This window comes from Caretta caretta, chromosome 4 (genome assembly GCF_965140235.1).
Source record: "Caretta caretta isolate rCarCar2 chromosome 4, rCarCar1.hap1, whole genome shotgun sequence".
Taxonomy (NCBI): domain Eukaryota; kingdom Metazoa; phylum Chordata; order Testudines; family Cheloniidae; genus Caretta; species Caretta caretta.
In genome coordinates this window covers 152,428,067-152,449,695 of record NC_134209.1, presented here as the reverse complement: position 1 = coordinate 152,449,695, position 21,629 = coordinate 152,428,067, and the positions used below count along the sequence as shown (strand labels likewise).

General features: G+C 59.5%; 1 protein-coding gene across 3 annotated transcripts; it reads right to left on the bottom strand.

Annotated features, from left to right (window-relative positions):
* Window positions 1-524: 524 nt before the first annotated feature.
* LOC125636057 (RING finger protein 145) lies at window positions 525-21,475 on the bottom strand. 3 transcript variants are annotated; one of them, XM_048848580.2, is made up of 10 exons: window positions 21,131-21,475; window positions 13,964-14,072; window positions 13,413-13,504; window positions 11,867-12,102; window positions 9,993-10,168; window positions 9,495-9,635; window positions 7,759-7,941; window positions 6,998-7,145; window positions 5,537-5,893; window positions 525-2,544 (listed from the first exon to the last, which is right to left on the bottom strand). In XM_048848580.2, the coding sequence occupies exons 1-10, from the start codon at window positions 21,294-21,296 to the stop codon at window positions 2,002-2,004; spliced, it is 2,151 nt and encodes a 716-aa protein (XP_048704537.2). In that variant the 5' UTR covers window positions 21,297-21,475; the 3' UTR covers window positions 525-2,001. The 3 variants fall into 3 exon arrangements, with proteins under 3 accessions (XP_048704537.2, XP_074984281.1, XP_074984282.1); XM_075128180.1 differs by lacking the exons at window positions 13,413-13,504; window positions 21,131-21,475 and having other exon boundaries at window positions 13,964-14,053; XM_075128181.1 differs by lacking the exons at window positions 13,964-14,072; window positions 21,131-21,475 and having other exon boundaries at window positions 11,867-12,097; window positions 13,413-13,502.
* Window positions 21,476-21,629: the final 154 nt, after the last annotated feature.

The window sequence follows — 21,629 nt, the reverse complement described above, 5'->3', positions numbered from 1 at the left end:
ACTGCGGGACACTGCGTCAGCTCCACACCCCAGCAGCTGGGCAGCGCGGCCTCCATGTTCCCTCCAGCCAAGAACCTGCGCTGACCCTGCTGCCCTGAAGTTGTGGCCAAGGCCTGGCTACATGACTTCAGCAGCACAGAGGAACAGGCCGGCACAGGGGCAACCCTTGGCATCGAGCGGGAGGGGCAACAGCCTCCAAAGGCCCCTGCCTCACCACCAAGCCCAGGGCCCTGCAGCTGGCTAAGCCAGGCAGCACAGTGGGCAGCAGCCATGGCAGGTGCAGGGCTGGAGCAGATCCGGGACTGGGGCACACTGAAGAGCTGAGAACGGAAGGGAACCCGGCTGGACCTGCGGTGCCGGAGCAGGTTACCAGCACCGGGCAGCCCTGGCCCCTGTTTATGAGGGCAGGTGGCTGTTTAGCCTGCGGCCATTCCCTTCGGTTTAGGGTTACCCACACAGGGAGCGGGGCCCGCCCTGCCACTCCCCCCCACCCCCCAGTTCACAGGTAAGTGATGATCCACACAAATGTTCCGTGTTTTTAATTGCACTTTCGTAGCCACTCTGTGCTGTTTGCCATGTCCATCTCGCGGGACGTCGCCGGTCTGAGTGCAAACAGCCCACAGCGCGACAGCTTGAATGGGAATCTGCACATTCCAGGTGCTTTGATCACCCAAAGGTAACACAAATAAGGCTTCTTAGCCAGACGGGGTCCCTTCCAAAGGGAAGAGAGCTGACAGCGATCAAACACCTCGCATCCACATGGATCCTACACGCTGCGCAGACATGCCCAGCCCAGCTGTACGAGGGCCCGTCCATCTCCGGTAGAAGTCACAGCTTCCTTGGAATTACTTATCCCTGAGGCTTTAAAAACAAAAGGGGTTTTCTATTCAAGTTTCATCACATTCCCTTGGGCCTTGCATGGGAAAGGGACATGGACCTGTGGTAGATAAATACTTCACAGAGGGCAGAGTACAGATGGGGGAGACTTCACGGCCTGTACTTGCTTTGCCTACCACTGGTATGCAGCCACCTCTGGGGTGAGACATGGCTGCTGTTAGTGCACAGCTATGCGCCCTTGTGTCACAGCAGCCTGGCCCCTCCCCTGCCAGGGCGAACTCCTCTGAGAGCAGAACTGGCCTGATACAGGGAGAGGCTCTGCCGGGCATGCTGCAGGCTGAACCAGCAGAGGGAAAGGGACACTGCCTTGCCCAGGACCCAATCCTGGGAGGTGCCGAGGTCCCCCCAGGAGCCTTGTAATAGCAGTGGTGCAGCAGGCCACCTCCCACCGCAGACAGGCCCGGCCTGGAGAGCACAGGGCCCGCCCAGATAGGTTCCTTCCCCCTTCCCGCACATGGTCCCAAGCAGCTGCAGGAAGCCCCAGTCATGCCAGAGCCACCAGGCCAGTGCGTCTCGGCCTCTCCCACTTCGGCAGGGGAAGGGAAGGGCAGGTGCCTCCGGCTGCCTTCTGGCTGAGAACCCCTGCGCTGGGGCAGAGCCCAGATAGATCTGGCACCCAGCTTAGCAGCAGCAGCCAAGTGACAGGGAGCCAGCAGTAACACGCCTCATTCTGTAACCATGGGGAGCCCAGCCCGGTGGTCCCCGTTCGTAATGGAGCACGAGCCATCCAAGTGCCTCCCGGTTGTTTCTGCGCAGCCGGAGCAGGGCTGGGCTGGGCCCTGCCGGCTTTCTAAAAGCCATGCTTGCTTCTTCCCAGCAGGGGGCGCTCCGGCATTGCATACGGGGTGGGCACACTGCACTGGGGGCTCCGGAGCTGCAGCAAGTCTGCAGACAGGTGCCAAAGGGCGACTCAGGCCCGTCCTCTGGGGGCTAAGTGGGCGTGTTCCAGGGCAGGACACGGGGCGTTACACTTCCCAGCCCGGCAGCGGCTGTCACGCCCCCTCTGCTGGCACCGGCCATGCCTGGCAGTCGCTGCGCACTCGGATTGCAGGGAGGCGCCAGCCCAGGCTCCGGGGGTGGGGGGCCGGCGCCCCAGGCTGAACGCTAAGAGAGGCAGTGGCGGCCGTCGAAGCCCGTGCTGGTCCCTGCTCCTGCCCCCCCTCCACGTTCTCCGCCCCACTCCGGAGGGGGCGGGGTTCCCAGCAGGGCCGTGCGCCCCGGATTGGCACGCGGCTGTGGAGTGCAGCCCCCTCGAGACACTGGCTGGGGAGTCCTGCTCTGAGCAGGGTCCATGGGCTCGCCCTCCCCATGGGGCACAGCTTCTGGGAGCAGTCCGGCCCTGCTGGGCTCTGCCAGTGCTGGGTTCTCCTGCTCCTGCCAGCTGGACTCCCCGCCCTCAGCGGTCCTGCTGGGGTCTGGGGTCCTTGCCATTCCCGCAGCCCCGGCATCTGCATTCTCAGGCGCCCCCTCCTCTGGGATGGGCTCTGGCTCCGCCCGCTCTCCCCCGGCTGGCTGCGGTCCCTTGGTGGCCGAGGGCTTCACTGGCTGGTGGCACATGGGGCAGGTGTCCTGCACGTACAGCCACTTGCGGAGGCAGCCCGTGTGGAAGAAGTGGCCGCAGTCGGTGATCACGGCCATGTTCATCTCCTGCCCGGCAGAGGAAGGAGGGGTTAGTGGGGAGCCGGCCAGCACAGCCAGGGCTGGGACAGACACCGCTGTCCCGCTGGAACGGGATCATAGAATCATAGAATATCAGGGTTGGAAGGGACCCCTGAAGGTCATCTAGTCCAACCCCCTGCTCGAAGCAGGACCAATTCCCAGTTAAATCATCCCAGCCAGGGCTTTGTCAAGCCTGACCTTAAAAACCTCTAAGGAAGGAGATTCTACCACCTCCCTAGGTAACGCATTCCAGTGTTTCACCACCCTCTTAGTGAAAAAGTTTTTCCTAATATCCAATCTAAACCTCCCCCACTGCAACTTGAGACCATTACTCCTCGTTCTGTCGTCTGCTACCATTGAGAACAGTCTAGAGCCATCCTCTTTGGAACCCCCTTTCAGGTAGTTGAAAGCAGCTATCAAATCCCCCCTCATTCTTCTCTTCTGCAGGCTAAACAATCCCAGCTCCCTCAGCCTCTCCTCATAACTCATGTGTTCTAGACCCCTAATCATTTTTGTTGCCCTTCGCTGGACTCTCTCCAATTTATCCACATCCTTCTTGTAGTGTGGGGCCCAAAACTGGACACAGTACTCTAGATGAGGCCTCACCAATGTTGAATAGAGGGGAACGATCACGTCTCTCGATCTGCTCGCTATGCCCCTACTTATACATCCCAAAATGCCATTGGCCTTCTTGGCAACAAGGGCACACTGCTGACTCATCTCCAGCTTCTCGTCCACTGTCACCCCTAGGTCCTTTTCCGCAGAACTGCTGCCTAGCCATTCGGTCCCTAGTCTGTAGTGGTGCATTGGATTCTTCCATCCTAAGTGCAGGACCCTGCACTTATCCTTATTGAACCTCATCAGGTTTCTTTTGGCCCAATCCTCCAATTTGTCTAGGTCCTTCTGTATCCTATCCCTCCCCTCCAGCGTATCTACCACTCCTCCCAGTTTAGTATCATCCGCAAATTTGCTGAGAGTGTAATCCACACCATCCTCCAGATCATTTATGAAGATATTGAACAAAACCGGCCCCAGGACCGACCCTTGGGGCACTCCACTTGATACCGGCTGCCAACTAGACATGGAGCCATTGATCACTACCCGTTGAGCCCGACAATCTAGCCAGCTTTCTACCCACCTTATAGTGCATTCATCCAGCCCATACTTCCTTAACTTGCTGACAAGAATACTGTGGGAGACCGTGTCAAAAGCTTTGCTAAAGTCAAGAAACAATACATCCACTGCTTTCCCTTCATCCACTGAACCAGTAATCTCATCATAAAAGGCGATTAGATTAATCAGGCATGACCTTCCCTTGGTGAATCCATGCTGGCTGTTCCTGATCACTTTCCTCTCATGCAAGTGCATCAGGATTGATTCTTTGAGGACCTGCTCCATGATCTTTGAGGACCTGCTCCATGATGGGGATGGGGTATGAAGATCCAGTCTCCAGTCACCCAGGACAGAGCCTGGTTCAAGAGGCCATCCCAGGCTCCCTTGTGCCATCAAGGGCAAGGAGGTGTTATGGGGTGCTGCCAACCCTTACACCAGCCTCTCCAGCATGGCTGGCACCCCAAGACGAGGAGCCAGGAAATGCCCCATTACCCAGCACCCCTATGCCTGCCCATTGGCCCTCACATTCAGGGCCCCTAGGAAGTCACCAGGAGACGTGAGCCACCCATCCTGCTGGCCAGCTGCACCGTGAGGCACCTGCCAGCTTGGGCTGTCACCAGAGGCCCCCTCACTGGCATCCTTTGTACGGCACAAGGCATGGTCTCACCACAGATCAGCAAGCTCCTGTTCCAGGCTGTCTGCAGACTCAGGCAGTCAGTGCTGCATTCCTCTCCCTAAGGCCAGGTTTTCTAGGGTTCCCTTCTCAACGGTAAGGGCTCGAATCCTCGTCAGTGTGCAACTCTACTGCACGCCCATGGAGCCTGGAACACGTGGGCCTGGATTCCAGGGCAGGTGCACACACGGCCTGGGGCAGTTACAGGGCCCACGTGGCATAACCAGACTCAGCAGAATCTCATCAAAGAATAAAAGTTTCTCATGCTCATGGTCTTGGAGCACACTTGCCAAACGGGCCCGAGTGTAACGGGAGCTGCAGCGTCCGCCTGTGAGTCTGCAGGCAGCCTGAACCCAGGAAACTCCCCTGCCCCCATGCTGAATGGACGCAAGAACTGAGCAACTAACTGCCCAAGGTTTAGCCCAGCGGTTCTCACCTTCTGGGTCGCAGCCCGTGTGGGGTGGGGTCAGGCCAGCTGCGGGCAGGGTTAGAGCAATCACTAGGAGGTGGAGGATGGCATTTTACAAACTGAAAAGGAGGACTTGTGGCACCTTAGAGACTAACCAATTTATTTGAGCATGAGCTTTCGTGAGCTACAGCTCACTTCATCGGACTGGCGTCCTCCACACATTGTGACCTCGCACCGACGGTGCACGCCAGGTCACGCCGGTGTTCTCTGCCAGGCTGCCTGGGGCCGCAGGGAGCAAGACGTCCGACAAGGGGGCCATGCAGGCGACAAGTCTGGGGTCCGCTGGGTCAGTCACTGCCCTTGATCTCGGTGCAAACCCCCCAGGGACACCCCCCCGACCCTCGCAGCCTGTTCGAAGTGGATGCAACCCTCCCCCTGATCTAGGGCACGTGGAGGCCAACTGAGGAGCTCCTTGAACCCCCAGGAAGCCACCGTCTTACGCAGAGCCGGTTGGGCTGGGGAAGGGGGCCCCCTGGAAATACGCAGTGCACTCAAGGGGAGAGGGGTTTCTGATCTGCGCAAGAGAACTCGTCCCGTCCCCCACACAGGCTCATCGAAGAGCAGGGGCAGGTTCCCGAGCAGTGCCCTACGCCGCAGGGCAGTGGAGACGGTGCAGGAGGAGGGCGCTGGAGACCCCCTCTGCACCGGAGTTGGAGTCACCGTCCCCGCTGGTGAGTGCTGACACCACATTGCCCCCCGGGGGGAGGAGGGCGCGGCTGGCTCACCTGGAAGCAGATGGCACACACGTCGTTGTGGTCCCGCAGCTGTCCCCTGGTGGCCCTGGGCAGCGAGTTGATCTTCTTGGCGGCCTCCCTGCGGAGCAGGAAGCTCTTCCAGCCTGACTGGGCCCGCAGCCACACGTTGAAGTAGGAGTGGATGATGATGACAGAGGCGCCCATCCAGCTCCACTCGCCAAAGATGGACTCCCAGGTGCCATAGGCCACCACGCAGACGGCCACCAGGAACTCCAGCACCCGGCTCACCGCATTGACGTAGTAGATGATCTCGTCCGTCTTCTCCAGGGGCGCATCCTGGAACAGCTCAATCATGAAGAGCGCGTAGACGAAGAGGGTGCCCATCACCTGGTGCAAAGGGTCAGAGAGTGGGGATGATGCTCTGCTGCCAACAGCCACCGGGCCAATTAGCCCCACACCCCTCGCAGGGGGCAGATGCTGGAAAGTCAGGTGACTTTGGTTACCACGACTGTCACGTGTCCCTTGGCAAGGTCCCCCCCAGGGTGGGAGGGAAGGAAACGAAGGGGTTGCGAGCGAGGTGTCACTGCAGGTCGGGACTGGCCCAGGGACAGGGGATGCTGAGTGGCCAGGTTTCGGGGGCAAAGGGTTCCCAGCGAGGGCACAGGGCTCCGTGCTGTGGCCACTCTTTACCAGTCAGTAACGCTCTGCAAAGAGGCCAGCAGGCAAGTCATAGCGTTTGCAGAGGGCACAAAATGTAGGTTGGCCAGGAGTGGAAGCGGCTGTGAGGAAGTTCAGAGGGACCCAAGCCAGCCAGGGCAGCACCACGGCAGCTGGGATTTGAGGGGGGCAGGTGCTCATTAGCAGGAGGGACAGATGCTGTAGGGAACAGACTCCAGCTGTACCTGCAAGGAGGGGAGCCCACAGCTGGGGACCTGGATCGGTAGAAGAGGGATCCGGCTGTACCTGCAGGGAGGGGCACATGCAGCTAGGGACCTGGATCAGGGGGAAGAGGGACCCGGCTGTACCAGTAGGGAGGGCAGCACACAGCTGGGGACCCAGATTGGGGGAAAGGGGACTCAGACATACCCATAGGGAGGGAAGCATGTGGCTGGGGACCTGAACTGGGGGGAGAGGGTCATGGCCATAGCCCCAGGGAGAGAGGCACGTGGCAGAGGACCTGAACTGAGGAAAGGGGGACCCGGCTGTCCTGGCAGGGAGGGGAGCACATGGCTAGGGACCCGGACTCGGGGGAGAGGGTGTGACGAAGCAGGGTGTGATCAGAGAAGGGTAACAAGAAGCTGGGGGATTGCAAATGGGGAGGTGAGCATGTACCTGGAGACCCTGATGGGGGGAAGGGGACCCGGCCGTACCTGCAGGGAGGTGAGCATGTACCTGGAGACCCTGATCGGGGGCAGAGGGGCCCAGCCGTACCTGCAGGGAGGTGAGCAAGCAGCTGGAGACCCTGATGTGGGGAAGGGGATCTGGCCATACCTGCAGGGAGGTGAGCATGCAGCTGGAGACCAGGATCAGCAGCCAGAAGTCCATGTGGAAGAAGCGAGCGATCTTGTACGCCATGAAGCAGGGGAAAACCAGCAGGAAGAGGCACAAGCTGAGGCTGCGGAAGTGCTTCCAAGGGCTCCTGGGAAGAGGAACAAGTCAGAGGCCTGGCCAGTCCACAGCTCAGCCTGCAGGGCTCCAGCGCTTCCCCAGTGCCCGCTGTGGCGCCCCAAGAATCCCTCCCACCACGGAGGAGAGGGCTGCGGAGCCTGCCGGACCGGCTGGGAGTGAGGGAGACGCACAACACTCTGCCCGTCCCAGCTTGGGCAGGTGGAGCTAAGGGAGACCTGTGGGCCCAGCCAGTTCTGCCCTCACTGCTCTGCATCCCATACAGCTCCTCGTGGCCGCTGGGGACTCTCCCTTGAGCCGTGGCACCGTCTCCCAGCCAGGGGTCTCAGCGGCTCCGCGAGGGCCGAAGGGGAAGGCAGCGGCATCACTGCGCTCAGCAGTAGCCTGTCCGAGGGCCTGATCCAGAACCCAGTGACGTCAATGGGACCCTTTCTGGAGTGGGCCCTGAGAGAAGAGGGTGCTGCATCAAGCCCCAGGCAGTCCCGAGGGGCGGCCAGGATTGTGCCTGGTCTGGGGAGATCCCCATGCAATGAGCCCCAGCCATGGGGAGGGCTGGGACTCTGGCTAGGTGGAAGCTGGGCCGGATCCTGCTGCCCCCATTGGGAGGCTGGGGGATCGGGTGCTACCTGTTCTGCGAAGCCCCCAGCGCCAGCACGATGGGGTTGGCTATCTCGATCATGGACTGCAGGGTCGACGTCACCACGATGAAGAGGATGATGCTGAGGAGGAAGGTTCTCTGCAGGATCTGCAGGTCCAGCAGCCCCGTCTGGAGAGCCAGCAGCAGCAGCGTCACGCCCTCCGTCACACCTCTGCCAGGCGAGCAGGAGAAGAAGGCATGGGGCTTCAACCAAGAACTGCGCGCCCGCCGGAGGCATGCGATCACCACCGCTGCGTGTGCAAAGCCAGGACCTGCTAGTGCAGACGGCCAGGAGCATCACCGGCTATTTGAGCAGGCGGCCACGGTGACCACGCGTGCAGTGGCCAGCGCATGAACGCACACGCAGGGCTGCATGCCGGGACTCAGACCCTGCCCAAATCAGTGACAGCCAAGCTGCCGTTCGCACAGTGCTGTCACCAGGCAATGCCCTCGACTCGGGGGAGCGGTGCTCACAGCCCAGATCGCCAGGGAAGGCAGTCCAAACTCCCAGCACCCAGCCAGTCACCTGGGGCAGGGCAATCTGCCTAAAACAACATTTAGGGTGAGAAACTCCTACTTGTAACCCGTTTCTGTAGTATTTTAAACTTATATTTCATCTTTGTTTTATTTGCTGGGTAATCTGCTTTGATCTGTTTGCTAGCCCTTATAATCACTTAAAACCTATCCTTTGTAGTTAGTAAATTTGCTCTTGTTTTCTCTAAAACCAGTTTGTGAAATCCACAACAGGGTGGGAGGGGCAAAAAGCTGTGCGTAACTTCCTCCACACTGTGGGAGGGAGCGAATTTCCTGAGCTTACGCTGTACAGTTTTCTGTGCAGCGCAAGACAATACAATTTTGGGTTTGCACCCCAGAGGGAGTGTGCACTTGAGTGCTGGGCGATCCCCTAGCTGATTCTTCCCGTGCAGAGCTGATTTCAGTGTCTGTGTCTTTCTGCAGCTGGGCGTGTCCCTACCTGCGTGTGTGCTGGAGGAGGCTTGAGGGCCTGGCACAGCAGGACAGGGTAAGGAAGCCCGGGCTGGTGGAACGGGTGGGCTCAGTGCGACCCCAGTACATCAGGTGGCACCCCGGAGTGGGGGTTACCCATCACACACGGATCCTGTGCATCAGTCACACCCCCCTCTCCGTACAGCTGCCCAGCACTTTGCCTCAGGCCGATAATAAGCTGCCCAGGCTGTGGGACGTGTTTTCTCTCTGCCGTGCAGCACTACGGGGGTCACAATTAACCATGCAGGTGCCCAGCCCCAGGGGAGTGTGACTATGGGCAGGAGAGAGTCAGATCCAGCTCATGGATCACAGAGACAAGAAGGGAGAGCGGAGAGAGGAAGACGGCGTCCTGCCAGGCAGCCGCCAGGGGCATGTGTGTCCTGCGATCAGAGCAGTGATGCAGCATGCGTAGACGGACCTGAGCTAGCCTGCATCTTGCGCTCTCCAGTACCAGCATCCGGGAAGCCACGACAGCATGGGCTGGAGAAGCCCGCCTGGGGTACGTGTTTGAGCAGCCTGCCCACGCTGCCGCTGCTCGTTACTGGAGCGAGCTCGATCCAAGCCAGCTGGGGTACGTCTAGCCGTGGTGCCATCACACCTCCGGTGGCAGTGCAGACATGCCCAGCGCAGTCACTCGCAGAGCCGCCAGACCAGAAGCCGAGCCTGCGGCTTCCTCAGCCCCAGCACGGCAGCGATGCCCTTGCCCCGGCGGTCCCTCACCTGTGCATGACGTTGCCATTCTGGAAGGCGTCGTAGCCCAGCAGATAGAACTTGCAAAGGTTGAGCACGGCCAGGGCGAGGTAGGAGACAGTGAAGGTCAGGCCGAGGAGGGAGTAGGGCGTGCCGCAGCACTCGGCCACGCTGCCAACAGAGCACACGGCAGGGTGAGACGCTCCTTTGGGAGGCCCCGGGTCCATCCCCTTAACCCATGTGGACAGATCCCAGGGAATGGGCTAGGAGAGCAGGCAGGTATGGCACCGCAGCAGTAACACCAGGGGGCAGTAAGGAGCCGGACCTGAATTGCTGAGGTCCAAGCAGGCCCTGTATGCGACGTCCCTTATCTCAAACCCTGGCAACAGATGAGTTGCAGCCCAGAATGGCCTAGATCCCCCCCACCCCACCCCCACAGGCAGCCTGACCCCACTGCTCCCTGGATCAGCCCCGGCGGCCTTCCAGGTCTTTCCACCCCCTGCCCCAGCGCGGGTCGCCCCCTCCTACCTGCTGAGGAAGATGAAGAGCAGCCCCTGCTGGGCGAGGAGGCTGTTGGAAGAGGCCAGGAAAGAGTAGATCTGGAGGGTGAAGAGCACCAGCCAGAAGACAAGGAAGAGCACCGGGATGGCCAGCTGGCTCCAGAGGGACATGGCCAGCGCCACCAGCCTGTACATCTCCAGTCCCTGGGGAGGAGGCGCCAGTTAGCCAGTGCTGTCACACAGCCTGGGCCGGGGGGCTGCGGTGGGGATCTACTGTGGAGGAGTGTCTGTGAGGGCTGAACGTTTCCCAGCTCTGTGTGCTGGACAGAGAGCCCCAGTCCAGCTGAGGGAGGGGTGTGTCTGATCACGCACATCGCCAGCCGGTGCCTCCATCCCCCCTCTGGTAAGAGTGATGGAGTCAGAGCGTCCAGACACGGGACTGCAGGGACCGCCGGACTGGGGAGTCAGACTTCTGTACCAGCTCAGCGGGCAGGTTTACAGGGCACCTGGGGGCAGTGTTTGAAGTGTCTCTAGCTCTGGGCTCACAGCCCTGGAGACAGAACCTCGGCTGCTCCCGGAGAGTGCCCTGCCCTCACACCAGCGAGCCACATCCCTGCTCCCCAGCGGCCAGAGGGGAGTCCAGAGCTCCTGACCCCGCCCTGGGGACTGTCCGGAAGGAAGTCAAAGGGGCCCAGTTCCGATGGTGGTTTGCATGAAGGGTCTCAGACTACAATGGACTCCGATTCATCAGCCTGTCTCACACACAGCACCTCACCGCCACCCTGGGCTCGACAGGAACTAGGCCTCTGAGCTGGAGGGTCCCATTGCCCAGCCCCCTGAGCTAGCCAGCTGCCCTGCCCTGGGGTCAGATGGGAGCCAGCGCCCCCTAGAGGGGAAAAGGCCCTGTATCTCCTGCCCTCACTCCAGCCAGTCCTCCCACCCTGGACACCCCCTCAAGTGGCAAGGCCCCATGTCTCATTCCTATGGCTATGATTTTGTCACGGACATTTTTAGTAAAAGTCAGGGACAGGTCACAGCTTCCGTGTTTTTTTCTTTATTGCCCGTGACCCGTCCCTGAATTTTACTAAAACATCCCTTGCAGAATGTCTAGGGAGGAGGGTCCAGCTGGAAGCTGCAGGGACCCCATTGCCCAGTGGCTGGAAGTGGTCCCCCTGCGGGGCTGGCAGCTGCAGGGGACCCCCTGCAAGCACTGAGCAGGTCCAGGGCTCCTCTGCCAAAGCAGGCTGGGAGCTGCAGTGGCAGGAGGGGGCTGCTCATGGTGGCTGAACAGCTGCGGGGGGCCCCTGAGCAGCTCTGGGGTCCGTCTGCTGCTGCCAGCGGCTGGGAGCTGCGTGGTGGGAGGAGGTTATGGGTGGGCCACTGCAAAGGGGCCCCCTGCCAGCAGCGGTGGCTGGGCAGCTCAGGGATCACCGCCGATGGCAGCATCCAGTCAGTTGCGGGGGGTCCCGCCACCCACAGCGGTGGGAGATCCCCTGCCGCCTGCAGAGGCTGGGCTGCTGCAGGGTCCCCCTCTGCTGGCAGAGGCTGGTCAGCTGCGGGGCCCCCAGTGTCACGGAGGTCGCTGGAAGTCACGGGTTCCATGACTTCATCTTAGCCTTACTCATTCCCCCACCCTCCCCAAGTCTCCCACCCTAGAGGGGCAAGGCCCCGTGTCTCATTTCCTGCCCCGCTGAGCCAGCCAGTCCCCTGCCCTGCAATTGGATTGGAACCAGTGCCCCCTACGGGGCAAGGCCCCATGTCCCATTCCCACCCCCCTGACCTGGCCAGACCCCTGGACCAGTCTGGTTTCACTGTGAAGCGCCCCGAGCTACCTGCCTGAGGGCACTGCCGGACCCATTCATCTCCCCCCACCCACCCTCTCCCTGCATGCCAGCCGCTCACCTGAGCCATCTCCCTGCACACCGCAGCAGCCAGATGGAAGGGAGCCAGCAGGTGGGAGGCGGCCACGTACAGCACCTCCACCACAGTGACGGAGGTGGCAAAGGCGTTGACCACAGGAAGCGCCTGGAGGGGGAGGCCACAGAGCCGGGCCAGCAGCGGGAGCAGTGGGGCACAGAACAGCCACACCTGCTTGGTCTTCATGAGGAGGGCACAGAGTGTGCTCACAAAGATCTGGCCTGGCGGGAAGGCGAGAGCAGGCCCGTTAGTGCAGCTGGAGCGCACGGTGGCTCACAGCCGGCCCCTGCCCACATCCCCCCTCGCTTCCCTGCACAACCAGCGTTCCCAGCTAGCATGATGGCTGCAGCCCAAAGCCTAGGCAGCATGGCCTAGTGCTTAGAACGCAGGGTGGGGAGTCACAACTCCTGGGTGCTGTTCCCAGACCTGCCACGGTCTCCTTGTTGGGTGTGGGTGAGACACTGCCTCACCTGGAACAGGCCGTTAATGCTGCCCCCGCCACCAGGGGCCAGTGGGAAGTTTGCTATTCAGTGATCGTGGATGGTGCTTTGAGATCCTCAGATGAGAGGTGCTGGGTGAAGGGAGACACACCAGCTCTCCCAGACACTGCTGCAAGCAGGCCTGGGCTCACCCTCCTCCCCAAGGCCCCCAGACAGCTGCACAGAGGCTGTATGGGAGGGGCTCGACGTGCACCCTGCCTGCAGGAAAGAGTTCCCCACCCAGGTTACAAATGGCCACCGGAGGGCGCTGTCCCCCTGGGTAGCCCTAAGCTGTGTCGTTTGAGGTCAGTTGGGTAGTTGTCGGTCTGCCCTACACATCGCCTCGCCCCAGTTTACTGGGGCACAAACCCCTGTGCAGAGACATCCCTTTTGGGGGAGCTTCCACCTGCCACTCACTGACACACTCCGCTGGGAGAAGCCGGATTGAAAGCAGAGCCAGGGCTGCAGCGTGTAACTGAGGGTGTAACGCCCAAATGGCCACCTAACCCATCCAGCCCTTAGTCCAAACCCAGTCCCCGTTCGAAGCCCAAAGGGGGGTGTGAATTCACACGCCCCAGGGCAAGCAGAGATGCGGTCAGGATTTGGATTCAAACTCACTCGAGGTGTTTCTAATGCCCCCTCAGCATGGTGCCGGTCGCTCAGAGATGCTGCTCAGCCAGCAGTTAGGCTGGACTCCCCCCGTGCTCCCCACTATGCTGCGTGAGCGGGTGTGCCGTGGTCACACTGAGAGGCCATTAAAGGGCCACCCCGACCCTTACCAGGTGCCAGCCGTTAGCTAGAGAGTCTGTGGGTCTCTCGGCTCCGCTCCTTGGGAAGTGCTCCCTGAACAGGTGCTGGGGGCGCCCTGCATGCTCTGCGGCCGTTCCAGTTTTTGATGGGAGGGATCCCATAGGAAAACCCTGACCCTGGGACACGCCCCTCCCTCGGGCTGCGGGGCTTCCATCTGATCCCCATGCCAAAGGGGAAAATGGGGTGGCCCCACAGAGAAAGGCGTCTCAGGAAAGGGCGGCCACAGGGGCTTGCAGCCTCACCTGTCAGGGCGGTCAGGAAGCGGCTGAGCACCACAGGGTCCTGGTACACAGCCCCCTGGAACTCATACTCCATCTCATGGCGCATGTAGTCCCTGGAAGGAGAGGGGTGGGGTCTTAGCAGCAGGTGCCTGTTCCTCTCCTGTCAGCCCCACAGTGCCCCAGACTCACTCTAGTTAGCCAGAGCCCCAGGTATGCACCTGCGATCTTCTACGAGTCCCCGTGCCAGCGAAACCCAACCCACCTTCCTTTCCTGGCTCCTGACCACACCGTAGGGGCAAGCGCTACCCCAGGGCCAGGAGTCGGAGCCGCCCCTGCAGCCAGGAGCCGTGAAGTCACAGCCCGAGAGCACGTGTCTCCAGTCCCAGCTTCCCCCAGATCCAGCTCTCCCTCGGGGCTCTCCTCCCAGGGTACCAAGCTCTGCTGCGGGGTGCACCGCTAGCTCCCACACCCTGCAAGAGCCATGTACGCTGCCTGCCCCTGCCAGGGCCGTGGTGAGTGCACAGAGCCCCCGGGGCAAGGCAGGTGGCTTGCAGCCAGGTCGCCGGGCTCACCTGGCCGTCTGGTGCCCCACGAACAGCAGCAGCAGTGTCAGGCCATAGAGGTAAAGTTTCACCAGGGATCTGACTGGGAGCAGCAGCACCCCGACACACAGCATATGGCCTGGGAAAGGGAGAGAACAGGTCAGCCAGCCGTGCCTGCGGTCTCCCATCACTGCGCTGCCCACCCACCCCCGAGGGCACAGCCAGAAACAGCACCCAGCGCCCAGAGCTAGCCCCGCAGGAGCGCCGGTCTCTCTTCTTCAAGCCTTTTCTTGGGGTCTCTCTGCCCCATCCCCCATCCTCTTACCTGAGCCAGGAAAACAGAAACCAGTTCAAACTCAGCCACATGTGTTACTATGCTGCACTTTCCCAAACAACTCCATCTACAAGCTACACACAGGGGGGGCTTCGCCCACCACTGAAATGCAGCCACCTCTGGAGCAGGGCGCGGCAGATGTTGAACAGCGATACTGAACAATGGGAAGTGGCTATCACATGTTGCAGGGGCTGCATGAGGGCAGAACAAGCTACTGACTCCAAGGAGAGGGACCCACCCACTGAATCCCTAATGCCAGCCGGGGTTTGCTTGCAATTATCCCACCCAAGACCTAACCAGCTGTTAGAATATAGATATTCAGGCCAGCTTGTAAAGGCCTACACATTAAGAACTTAGTGTATTTTTATCACTTAGCTAGTTATAGAGGTATAAAACAAAGCCCTGGCCGGGATGATTTAGTTGGGGATTGGTCTTGCTTTGAGCAGGGGGTTGGACTAGATGACCTCCTGAGGTCCCTTCCAACCCTGATCTTCTATGATTCTATGAAAATCACAGTCTGCCTGTGTATGGGTCTTCTCTCCCTCAGATAGTCTGAGGCCTTGTTCTTAGGCTAAGGCCTCTGGCTAAGCAGCAGGGGCAGCCATAAGCTGGGAAGGGAACGGTCACATCCTCACATCAAGAAAAGGAGGACTTGTGGCACCTTAGAGACTAATCAATTTATTTGAGCATGAGCTTTTGTGAGCTACAGCTCACTTCATCGGATGCAACCGATGAAGTGAGCTGTAGCTCACGAAAGCTTATGCTCAAATAAATTGGTTAGTCTCTAAGGTGCCACGAGTACGCCTTTTCTTTCTGCGAATACAGACTAACACGGCTGTTACTCTGAAATCCTCACATCACAAGCCAGTCACATTGAAATAAGGTGGTACTTGGCTCTTAGAAATACAATCCTGTCCTGATAATGCCCATCACCACCAGATAAAGACGGTTAAAGAAAACTTAGTTTGATAGCACCCTGTCTGGTGAGAAATCACTTATCAATAGTTGTGGTTGTGAAACCCTCATTTCTGTATGTTTTATCTTTATGGCCCCCACTTTTCTATTGTTAATCTGTCTGGTTCTCTGTTTCTTTTGTCTGCTGTATAATTAATTTTGCTAGGTGCAAGTTAATTAGGGTAGTGGGATATAACTGGTTAGAGAATTACGTTACAATCTGTTAGGATTGGTTAGATAGATTTCAGTAAAATGACGGGTTAAGGTATAGCTGGGAATATTACTCTATAAACTGGGGTTGAACAGGAAGTGGAAAGGAAATTGGAATCATGTTTGCTAAGGGGGTGGGAAATGGGACAGGGACACAGGCAGACTCTGTGGCGTCAGAGCTGGGAAAGGGGTGCGACGTTATTAATATGATCTGGGACCGCATAGATGAGGGGTGGCCAACCTGAGCCTGAGAAGGAGCCAGAATTTATCAAGGTACATTGCCAAAGAGCCACAGTAATACATCAGCAGCCCCCGGTCAGCTCCCCCACTCCGCTCCCAGCGCCTCCCACCCACCGACAGCCCTGCCAATCAGTGCCTCCCCCTCCCTACCCACACTTCCCAATCAGCTGTTTCCTGGCGTGCAGGAGGCTGGGGGGGAGGGAGGAGCGAGGGCACGGCAGGCCCAGGGGAGGGGGCGGTAGGGGTGGTGTGGGGGCAGGGCCTGTGGCAGGGCCAGGGGTTGAGCAGTGAGCAACCCCCCCCCACACCCCGCACATTGGAAAGTCGGTGCCTGTACAAGGAGCCGCATATTAACTTCTGAAGAGCCGCATGTGGCTCAGGAGCGACAGGTTGGCCACCCCGTCATAGGTCAATGTTGCCACCACGGTTATGTATTTGCAGCAAGTATTGTACAAAGGTTGTCATGGGAAGAGGTTGTGATTTGCTGGTTATAATTATGCTAGCTGTATGTGGGTATCATCTGTGTATTTGAAGTTATGAATATGGGCTATGTACTTGTATCTCAAATGTATTTGATTCCAAGTAGCCTCAGTGAAGCATTTGGTCAGCTTCTTGAGAAAGGACTTTTCTCAGTAAGTGCCCAATAAAGAAACACTTAACTGACAATGAACTTTGGGAGATGCCAATCCACATCTGAGCTTTCCTGGGAACGTTCAAACTAACATGTAAACAATGGCGTTGGCGTGTAACAAACTGAGTCATGTGTGGACATGTGACTTGCCCATGTGACTCCAAACTCCATCTTGCTGCTGAGATCTTCCACAGGGCAGAGAATATAAAAGGCCCTGAAAACCCTTCAGCGTGGTAGGTGACCTGCAGCCAACCAACAGCTCGGGGTTATTTTTTCCAGAGCGTCACAAGTTGCCTGGAGCTTTACAGACAATTCTAGCCTGGTCGATAGTTTTAAACTATTTCGGATAAAAAAATCACACACACACCTCCCCACTCCCAATGAAACAGTAATACTAGGATAATGGTGCCTTTGACTGGTACAGCTTATACCCCGCCTATGTGGACCAAGTCACCCGGGTATCTGCATTTTTATACTGGTACTGCTGAGACCACGTATTTGGGGGGAACCCTGGGGACACAAGCACAGTTTAAGCAGCACCTGCATTTAGACAAGCCCCTCACAAGACACTGTCTCTGCCCAAGGAGCTGGCAATCTAACAGACAGGCAGAAAAGAGCAAGATGAAGAAGCAAGAGGGAAAGCGAAGAGCTGGACGATTTCACATAAACACTCCCCACTGGGACAGGGCAGCAGCACGGACCCAGCATGGTCCAGAGGTGTCGGACTTTGAGGGCTGTGTGCCTACAAAGGAAGCACTTTTAGGATTTCCAATCTATTCCCTACAATTCTAGCATCCTCCATGACTTGTAGAGTCATTTATGCTACTAACGTGGTACTTTACAGGCAGGGCCAGATCAAGTCTCCTGTGGGCCTGGGGCTATTAGATTTTGTGGGGCCCCTGTATACAAGTCTTTTTCCTGGGAGGGAGTTTGATGCAGGAGGGGGATGGGGTGGGGGATTGGGGTGCAGGAGAGGGTGTGGAGTCTGGGAGCCAGTTTGGGTGCAGGAGGGGATTCTGACCTGGGGCAGGGGGTTGGGGTGCAGGAGGGGGTACGGGGTCTGGGAGGGAGTTTGGGTACAGGAGGGGAAACTGGCCAATGGGAGGTGTGGGGGCAGCATGCAAAGACTCCTTCCCTGACCCCATGAGGGGCTGCAGAGATGGGCCAGCAGCCAGCCGCTTCCAGGAGCGGTGTGGGGCCACGGCATGCAGGCAGAACTGCCTGAGTGCCTCTTTTAGTGGCCCGGAGATCACTGCCTGTGATTTATTTTTGCGAGGCCCTCTTGAGCTGGGGCCCTGGGCTGCAGCCCCTAAAGCCCCTGTCTTAATCCAGCCCTGTTTACAGGTGGAGAAATTAAAAAAATAGTCCCAAATAATTTTGCATTTTCAACTCGTTAAAACATTTCTAAAAAGTTTTTCTATAGGCCATGTAGCACCAGAGTCTGGGATGCCACGGGGTGGATTAGAGATTTTTCTGTATGGAATGTGGCAGGCACCATGTCTGGATGGCACTGGGTTGCATAAAGATTTATTTGCACTTGTTCAAATTACGTCATTCTGCCACCCATGAGCACGCCCACTGCAAACTGTCCCACGCTGCTGGGTGGCTTACACACATGGGCCACCTGACTGGCACAGCCAGACAGTGCAGCCCACTGCAAACATGCATGTACACCCGCTGCAGCAGCCTGCACCCTCCACCCCGCTTCCCGGATACATCCTCCCCCGGGAGGAAGCAAAATCCACAGTCCCTCCATGCCAGCAGGTGAGGGCAGGTGCAGACGTTGGGAGTCAGACAGGGGCCCGTAGGTCCATGCCACAAAGCCCCGCTCCCTGTCTACGTGGGTGCTGGTTCCCTCAGGTGCAGCAGACGAATCCGCCACTGCATGGAATCATAGGCCATTCCCCGTCTCCAACAGAGCATGGGGCATGACAGCCGGGGATACCAAGGCCGGCACAGCTGCTACGAAGCAGATCCACTGCTACACCGCAACTGAGGCAGGGGGTGGGGGTCCCCCGCCTGGAGAGTCTTAAGGCCAGTTCAGCTTCTGCGGTTGGGTGCTGGGAATGGAACCGGCATGGACAATGAAGGAAAAACCTTTGGTACTGGATCCATCTAGACTCTCTGTACCCCACCCATCCCCACGGAGTCTGGGTGCCCACTTCCAGGCCCCAGTGAACCCTGCGGCTGACTCATGTTACTCAGGAGAGCTCCCTCCTCTGCAACGGGTGCCTCCTCCCCTGCGGGGCTGCATCAGAGGCAAGAACGAATCTCGTGATACAACAGGGCACGGGACGCAGCCACGTAGCAAACGAGCTGCCTGGAGAGAGAGATGCCACGGGACCAAGAGGCAGGGCAGACTAGCTGCTGAATCTCCCGCACCAAGAAGAGTTTGAGCTACCCCCTTCCTCGCCTCCGCATGGACATCACGACGCTGCCCCAAGACCTTCTCTCCTGGCCTCCGACTGAACGTGCTCTGCCAGAGCCACTAGCAGACGAGCACAGCAGGGCTAAGGCAGAAGGACCACAGCCAGTCTCTAGCCCTCTCTCTCCTCGGCCCAGCAGATCTCGGTGGTAATGGAGAAACTGGCCCCGCTTGCCCTAACAGATGTGCTGGCGTTGGGCGGGGGTCAGCTGGGGCCTCTCTCCAAGCAGCTGCACCAGTGTGGGTCATCCGGCAGGCCAGGAGGGAGCAGCTGCCTCTCCCCTGTAGGCCCTCGGGGCTCTGGCCAGCCTGGGCCTCAGGTCTCGCACCAGAGTCCCCGCCCTGCAACCGTAACTCACAGAGCAAGGCCCAAAGACATTGGAGGGCTGGATCAGTTTCCTAACACTGTGCCTTGGCAACCGGCCTGTCTGCGGCAGGGTGAGTTGTTCTGTACCTGGTCTTACAAAGCCAGGCCTGGAATAGCGCATTCAGGTGTGGGCACCTCAGCGTGTGATTCCCTTACCCGCTCTGGGCCTCACTTCCTCTCTCCGGCAGCCTTGGACTCAAAGCCTTTCTCTACGCAGGAGCCACCACTGTGCTAGAACGGGAAACCCTGCATGTTCTAGTAAAAATGGCACCGTGGGACTCTGTATTCATTGCCTCTCAGGGACGCCTGAGCCAACAGGCTTGGATTGCAAGTGAACGGGTTTGAATGAAACCTGCCAGTCCTGCAAACTGCCCTGGGACCCGACCATCAAGCCAGGTCCTCCCTCCTCACACAGCAACAAGAAAGCGTCTGCATTTAGAACGTGGGTAATGATTCTCTGGATGATGCACGAATCAAACCCATAAGAACGGCCAGACTGGGTCAGACCAATGGTCCAGCTAGCCCAGTGTCCTGGCTTCCCACAGTGGCCAATGCCAGGGAATTGCCTTCAGAGAGAATGACTAGAACAGAGCAATTATCGAGTGATCCATCTTCTGGCAGTCAGAGGCTAGGGACACCCAGAGCATGGGGTTGCAGCCCTGGCTAACAGCCATTGATGGACCTATCCTCCAGGAACTTACCTAGTTCTTTTCTGAACCCAAACCCAGCTCCCTCACCCAAGGCAGCATCCACCCTCCAGAGCTCACGAGCCAACAGAACAGCTCCTGCTGGCCCTGGAAGGAGCCAAATGGAGCTAGTTACATGCCGGGCGCAGACCTGAGGAGGAAAGGGCTATTCTGCCTATTCTGTTTGCAGTGGAACTGTGCTCCCAGCTAACTCTCCTGGGAAAACCTGCAAACCAAAGAACTTTATCATGCTGTCAAACTGCCAGAGACTGGAGCATCGAGGACGTGGAGGCCCCCGGGCTTGCCAGTCACATCAAAGCTTGTGAGAGGTGTTGCCTAGACAGGTACCTGGGGGCAGGAGAAGCCGGGTTGACCCCTTGGGTGCCTTTCTGTCCGGGCCTATAGTTAGCTACTGTCATTGGGCAGCGAATGAAGCAGGGTCCCGCTGCGCTAGGATCGATCCACCACTCCTGCAGCCGATCCCCCGGCAATGTGACAGGCAAGAGCTCCACCCAAAATATGACCCATTCAGCGCGCTCTCACAAGCTGGCCTGCCATGCACATAGTCTGACTTCTGTATTTGGGGGATAGGGGACACCACGGGGTGGCTAATGCGTAGGAGCCCCTGGCTGGGGAGCGGGGGGGGGTGCCTTGGAAGCCACAGCTGGAAACCACGCAGCCTCCAGCGCTTGGGGACCCCCACTCCCGCATGTGGGTTTCCTGCTGACTCAGAGCCAACCCCACTCAGTCACATGGTGCCGCTGGGCCCCCTCCATGAGTGGCAGCTGGCAGAGCCCTGACCTCGGGGGCCAGGCAATCAGTGCCCCACGGGGAGTGGCAGGAACAACAGCTGGGCGCTGCAGGCAGGGGGCGCTGCTTTCTGGGGGAGCACACTGAGGGCAAGGGAGAGCTGTGCCCGGGGATGGGGGGGTCTGACTGACTTGAGCTGTTGGGGGGGGGCGGCTGAACCTTTAAACTGTGCCCCCCACTATCCACACCCACAGCTCAGGGGAGGGGGGCAGCACCCACCACGGTCACCCAGGACCCTGCGCCCCCATCCAGACAGCGCCCCGCTCCTCCAGCGCCTTCCCCGGCTCCCACACCTACACCGTGGGGAGCGGTGGCGCATGGAGACCGCCGGCCCACGCACGCAGCGCGCCATCAGGATTGGCGCAAAGGAGCAGTGCATGCTGGGACTCGGTCTGCACCTCCCACGATCCAGAGGGAACGCGAGGGTGGGCGGCCCCGACTCCTCCAGGGGCCTCGCCGTCCCCGCCCGGGCGCTCCCGGGGAGGGCGCAGAACTCGCTGCCCGGAGCAGGGCCGCTCCCCCCTCGCCCCCCAGCCTCACCCAGGTAGTAGGCGTGCCAGAGGGCGCGGCGGCGCCAGGGGGCCTCCTCCTGCTGGGGCCGGAGCAGCTCGGCAAAGGCCTGGACGTCCCAGCGGTAGAGCAGGTCCAGCAGGACGACGCTGGGCACCCGCAGCGCCACGTTGGCCACCTCCTCCAGCCGAGGCATGCCGGCCCGGGGGGGCCGAGGGGGGCCGCCTCTCCCTAGGGTGCAGGCAGGCGTCCCGGGGTCTCCCTCCCCTGGGGGTGCGGGGCTCAACCGGGGGGTCTCCCTCCCCTAGATGTGGTCCCAGGGATGGGGGGGTCTCGCTCTCTGGGGGGCAGGGCTCAACAGGGGGGCTGTCCTGTGGGAGGGGGGGCGCTCAGCGGTGGGGAAGGGCCCTGTCCCGCGGGGGAGGGGGGGAGCGCTCAGCGGGGGGGGGCCTGTCCCGCGGGGGTGGGGGGGGCACTCAGCGGGGAGGGAAGGGCCCTGTCCCGCGGGGGAGGGGGGGGCGCTCAGCGG